The sequence below is a fragment of the Aedes albopictus genome, chromosome 3, assembly GCF_035046485.1.
Source record: "Aedes albopictus strain Foshan chromosome 3, AalbF5, whole genome shotgun sequence".
NCBI classification, from domain to species: Eukaryota; Metazoa; Arthropoda; class Insecta; order Diptera; family Culicidae; genus Aedes; species Aedes albopictus.
In genome coordinates this window covers 406,680,934-406,686,933 of record NC_085138.1, presented here as the reverse complement: position 1 = coordinate 406,686,933, position 6,000 = coordinate 406,680,934, and the positions used below count along the sequence as shown (strand labels likewise).

The following is a 6,000-nucleotide window of genomic DNA, read 5'->3' as shown; positions in this document are numbered from 1 at the left end:
GTATCTCTCCAAAGAAAACGGAATCTGATACGATATTGGAGTGGGTCAGAGATAGAGGATCAGAAATATGTTAGTTTTCAAAAGTTGTTTGTTTAGATAAAAAAGCCATGTTAGACCTAGATTTGCACAGACTATCATTGTGAATGATAAACGATATACCATTTCAAAATTAGGGGCTGACAAAATCGGATCACCACTATGAATCACAAATCGACTGTTGATGTGATATACAATGAATACAGAAGAAGACAAAATTGGACACGAATGCCAACTTTTTTTGGTAGTGTCTTTAATAAAATATAATACTAATAAAAAGAAAAAGACAATGGGTTGGTATAAAAAATCGATATTTATTGCGATTAATACAACTGAAAACGTAATGTTTAATTTTCAACTGATGGTCAACGAAAAAATAATAAATAAATTGCATTAAAGCTCTTTGGAAAAACGCTAGTTAAATACTGGAAGAAAAATCGTATAACAAATCTACTAACAACATAACGAAATGAGAACTATATTGCACCGTGCTGGATTCTTTCGCCAGCGATGATTAAGACTATCAGTCGAAGTACTAACTGTTGTAATTAAGTTGAAGATACTCATCCATTTGACCGCGGAGCTCTTCGAACTCCTCCATGAGTTTGGCCTAAAAATGTGGGAAATAAAAATAAGGAGAACATCAATCAACTTAACTTATGATGTAACGTGGCAAAGGTTGATGAACCACAGATAATGAGACATATCACTTGGAAGAATTTCGTTGTGAAAACAAGGTTACATTCTCTTTTTGCAGTTGATTGAAAGGTGGAACCAGTACTTCGATAACTGAGACACGGATGATAAAGAACTGTCTTTACCGAAGATCTGAGAAACCGAACAGATGAGAGTGAAAGAAATGAGTAATCTGTCCATTTACAAGAAAGGCTCAACCACCATTCTGAATCCAAATCTACATAATATGGCAACTTCTCACGGTGACACTTTACCCTACCGTTAACGTTAACCTACCTTAGCAGACAAGATGAGCTGATTCGCAGTCCGGTAGTTCATGTGCTGTACCGATCTCACCAGATCGCTTGCCTTCGTTTTGGCGATCGAAGACAAAGAGGTGTACCCAGCTCGGTAAAGCTGCCGTGCGCGTCCCTGTCGAAGAGAATGATTAGCATCTCATACAAATCAGTACTTTGTAGGATCAAAACGTACAATCTTCACCGCCGGCAGTTCCATCAGCGGAATCAGTTCGGCCGTACAGCAATGGGCCAATCGTTGCACCATGCGCTTCAGCAGGGCGTCGAATGCCCACAGCTCGGGTAGCTGCTCGCAGAACCGCTGCAGACCGGATGCCGTCGAGGCGGCATTGCTCATCAGGGTCTGAACGGAACCGGCGTCCACGCTGAAACGGACCGCTACCTCCTGCGGCGGAACGAGGTTCCACAGGTTGTAGACGATGAGCGTTCGGAAAAAGCGCCGCAGTAGGGACATGTCGATCTACGGAAAGATAGAGAGAGAGAGAACTAGATTTGCGGCGATTTGGATGAGGTGGCATACTGGATCATGATCGTTACCTTATCTAAACGTCTGGTGAGGATCATGGATATCGTGTAGTCGCTGATGAAGAACCTTTTCGCTATCCGGGTCTCCTCGGGTGAAAGTTTGTTGAACTGTCGAGAAAATGGATTAAGAATGTTTCATTACCTGAATTGTTTGGTGTTTTTAAATGTTTAAGTCAAGTAAAAAAGAAAAACGGGTTAAGTACTGTTTCTTTTAATTCCACTAAGAATGTGCTTCCTTCGACAGATACGTATTTCGACCTCAACTGTAAGGTTTTGTACTTAACTCGACTTACAAGTACAAGACACTGAAGACGACATTACAATTGAGGTCGAAATACGTATCTGTCAAAGGAAGCACATTCTTAGAGGAATTGTTCCTTATACTAGTCTATAAATCTGAACCCGATTTTCTTTTTACTTACAGGTATTGTAGTGTGATGAATCGGCAAAGTTAAATAAACGTCCACGCGGATGTTTATATCATAACAATCAAACAGGCTATGCACTTTGTGTGGCCTGCTTAATCGTGCAACTAAGCACAACAGAATAAACCATACGCCACCGAGCGTTGGTCGGTTGCCACGAAAAGCAAATTGAATAAATCATTCTGGTTCCGAGCCCAACAGCTAACGGGTGTACACTTTACTCTGAAGAGAACTCCAAATTAGTACATGGCGACCGTGACAGGTTTTTGCCTTCTCCGCAGCAAAAGTGTGAAAGTGATACAGTTCGGTAAAGTGTATTCCAATCACATTTGAAAATGGGTTGGTTTTCAAGTGACGAGATCGTCACTACGAATCAAATGGGACCCAGTGAAGAACACCATCAAACACAAGCGGTTGCGCTTTGCATTTTAACAGTTATCGCGGGTGCGTACGTGCTAATAAAACTACTACTGAAGTTGCACAAATCACACACGGAACGGCTGGCAGAAAGAGCCGCTCGACGAGCCGCTGCCCATCCAATCTAACAGTTATAAGGAAGTGTCGAACTTTACTGTACTGTGTGGAGTAGTTGAAATAAATAATAACATTTTTATTGGAAACATTAAGTGCAAGTGACTAAGTAACTATACAATGACGGAACACAAGATAAACAGTTTAGTGTTCACATTGTGTTACACACAAATCAGCAGCAGCAGCGATCTCCAACGGAATGCAAACGAACACCAGGAGTTCGATTGTGGAACTTCGAGATGACATAGTGGACATACTCATGTGGAAAATCGAACACTACTAGTGGCAGTGCAGACGAAGAAACAACATAACAAACGGGTCATCCGGCAACATGGAGCCGACCCCAACAAGGGCGCAACATGGAGCGACCCCAACGTAGCTTCGTCGTTGCTGCTGAGACTTGCAGATGATATACTAGCGTGAGTGATGATTTAATTTAATAGTTAAAAATAAATAAGTACCGAAACATTTTAGTTAAAATGGTGTATTCAAGTGGTGTTTGACATTGTAATATTCAAAAATGTGTGACTTACTGAAAGATCTTGTTTGAAAGTAAATTACCAAATCTCATAAATCCTGTACGAGAATTAATTATCCGGAAGCCTAACAGTGACCTCATCCGATTTTAAAAAGAAGAGAGTTAAATGGAAAAAAATGTTGTCAAAAATATAGAACAACTTGCACTTACTTTGAGAAATCTGAGGAAGGCACCAAACAGGAAATTTTTGAGGAAAACACTAGTAGACAAGTTAGTAAAGGCTCGTAATCTTTATGAAGCAAATTTATACCTCTTAGACGAATTCGAATGTTCTAATCAAAAAATCCTCTTAAGAAAATCCAGAGATATTTTTAGTGAAATTAAAATTTTTATCGACGTGCGACTTGATAAGGCCAAACATCTCATACGTTTTAAAACAATTGTAAAACTTATCATTATTGTCGAAAAATTATACCGCAATAACAAGATGACAACTCCGAAGGTGGACCTTAAACTTGGAACCGCAGTGGTCCAAGTTTATGATGGAAGCCAAGAAGGCCTGAGTCCATTTATTGACTCAGTTGGCTTATTCGTAGACACGGTCAAAGCGGAATTTGTAACGGCAACAGCAGCTCAAAAAACAGCCGCAGATGTTACCGTTAAAAAATTCGTGATGACCAGACTAATTGGAAAAGCGAGATCGGCCGTAGGCGAGAACCCGGCAGATCTCGATGAAATATTAAACCACTTAAAAAATAGATGCGGTCTGGCAACGTCTTCAGACGTATATGTTTCGAAATTAGGAGCATTGAAACAATCTGGTGATGTCAACAAATTCACCACGGAGGTCGAAAATTTGACCTTCCTTTTAGAAAAGGCTTACATCACGGAGCAAATTCCGGTTGATGTGGCGAACAAAATGGCAATAAAGCAAGGAGTGAAGGCTCTTAGTACCGGCGTTCGTAACCCCGATACGAGGCTCATTCTAAAAGCCGGACAATTTGCAACATTGTCCGCAGCAATAGAGAAAACACTGAGCAACGAGGCTACAACAGCAACACCTAATACTAACGCGATAATGTTCGCTTCACGCCGCGGACATAACAATCGCGGCAGAAATAATTTCAATATGAATCACTACGGACAACGCCACAACGATTATCGTGGAGGCAGAGGAGGATTCCATAGTGGTCGTGGAAGACGACCCTATGGATCTCCATCTCAGCGTGGAAGAGCATCTCACAGAGGCTTCCACCGCGGAAATATGCAACCACGCATATTTTACGCAGATGTTGGACACATGGTTCCACCTCAACAACAAAACTTGACAAACTCAGGACGCATATGTCCTAACCAACAGCAAATGCAACCACAGTACCAACCACAGGTACAGCAACCGCAACAGCCGCAGCAACATTTTTTAGGCCAACTACACAACTTTTAACCATCAACGCGTCAGCATCGAATTTCATAAAGGCACATGTCGAAATGACAAATTCGGTGTGTACCTTTATGATAGATTCAGGAGCTGACGTATCGGTGTTCAAAGCTAACAAAATTCTTGGAAGTCACCAAATCGATGTAAATAGAAAATGCAGTATCTCCGGAATTTCCGGTGAAAAAATTGAAACACTGGCAACAACAGTTACGGCATTGACATTTTCAAATACCCTCACATTGCATCACGAATTCCATTTAGTAGGAGACGAATTCCCAATATTCACCGATGGAATATTGGGAAGAGACTTTCTATCCTTGTATAAATGCACAATAAACTACGAATATTGGATTTTAAGTTTTAATTTTAACAATGCAGAAGTAAATGTAATGATTGAAGACAATTTCAATGAAGGTATAATAGTTCCGGAAAGATGCGAAGTAATTCGCAGAATTCCGAATGTACAGGTAGCCGAGGATTCTGTAGTGTGTTCACAGGAAATCCAAAATGGAGTTTTCTGTGGGAACACTTTAGTATCACCTAATGCTACATACGTTAAATTTATTAACACAACGAGTAAACCTGTGTTAATCCATAATTTTAAACCAGTAATTAAACCCCTCAATCAGTTTATAATAGCCAGCATCCAAAAAGGGGAAAACGACACAAATAAACGTATTGATAAGATTAAAAATAAAATTAAAATATCTGAAATTCCTTCATTTGTCAGGACCAAATTTGAAAAGGTCCTGGAGGAATTTAATGACATATTTGCACTAGATACAGACAACCTCACAACTAACAATTTCTACGAACAAAGCATCAACCTAACCGATAACGTGCCTGTGTATACTCCTAACTACAGAAGCATACACGCACAGAACGATGAAATTGAATCACAAGTTAAAAAACTTTTGGAAAACAATATAATCGAAAACTCTGTGTCGGCGTATAACTCACCAATATTATTGGTGCCGAAAAAAACAAACACATCAGATAAGAAGTGGAGACTTGTAGTGGATTTCAGACAGTTAAACAAAAAGATTCTAGCTGACAGATTTCCATTACCCAGAATAGACACGATTCTAGACCAATTAGGCAGGGCCAAATATTTTAGTACATTGGATTTGATGGCAGGTTTCCATCAAATTCCTTTGAGCCCAGAGTCCCGCAAGTATACAGCGTTCTCTACACCTTCAGGGCACTATGCCTTCACCCGTTTACCATTTGGACTTAATGTGAGTCCAAATAGTTTTCAACGGATGATGACAATTGCTATGGCAGGTTTAACACCTGAGTGCGCGTTCGTGTACATAGACGATATTGTCGTAATAGGATGTTCAGCAGAGCATCACATCAAAAATTTGATAAATGTCTTTAAAAGATTGAGGCATTACAATCTAAAATTAAACCCCGAAAAATGTCAATTCTTCAAAACAGAAGTAACATATTTAGGACACAAAATTACAGATCAGGGAATTCTTCCTGATGACACAAAATTCGAAGTAATCAAAAACTACCCAATACCAACAAACGCGGATGAAACTCGCCGCTTCGTCGCGTTTTGTAACTATT

General features: G+C 39.9%; 1 protein-coding gene across 1 annotated transcript in view; it reads right to left on the bottom strand.

The window, feature by feature from the left end:
* Positions 1-330: 330 nt before the first annotated feature.
* The window catches only part of LOC134289743 (helicase POLQ-like), a 35,054-nt gene continuing 29,384 nt past the window's right edge, over positions 331-6,000 (bottom strand). Inside the window, exons 4-7 of the mRNA XM_062856180.1 lie at positions 1,566-1,661; positions 1,204-1,488; positions 1,009-1,143; positions 331-646 (exon numbers count right to left, since the gene is read on the bottom strand). Coding sequence (XP_062712164.1) covers positions 572-646; positions 1,009-1,143; positions 1,204-1,488; positions 1,566-1,661 — 591 coding nt within the window. The 3' untranslated portion in view covers positions 331-571. The remainder of the gene's footprint in view (positions 647-1,008; positions 1,144-1,203; positions 1,489-1,565; positions 1,662-6,000) is intronic.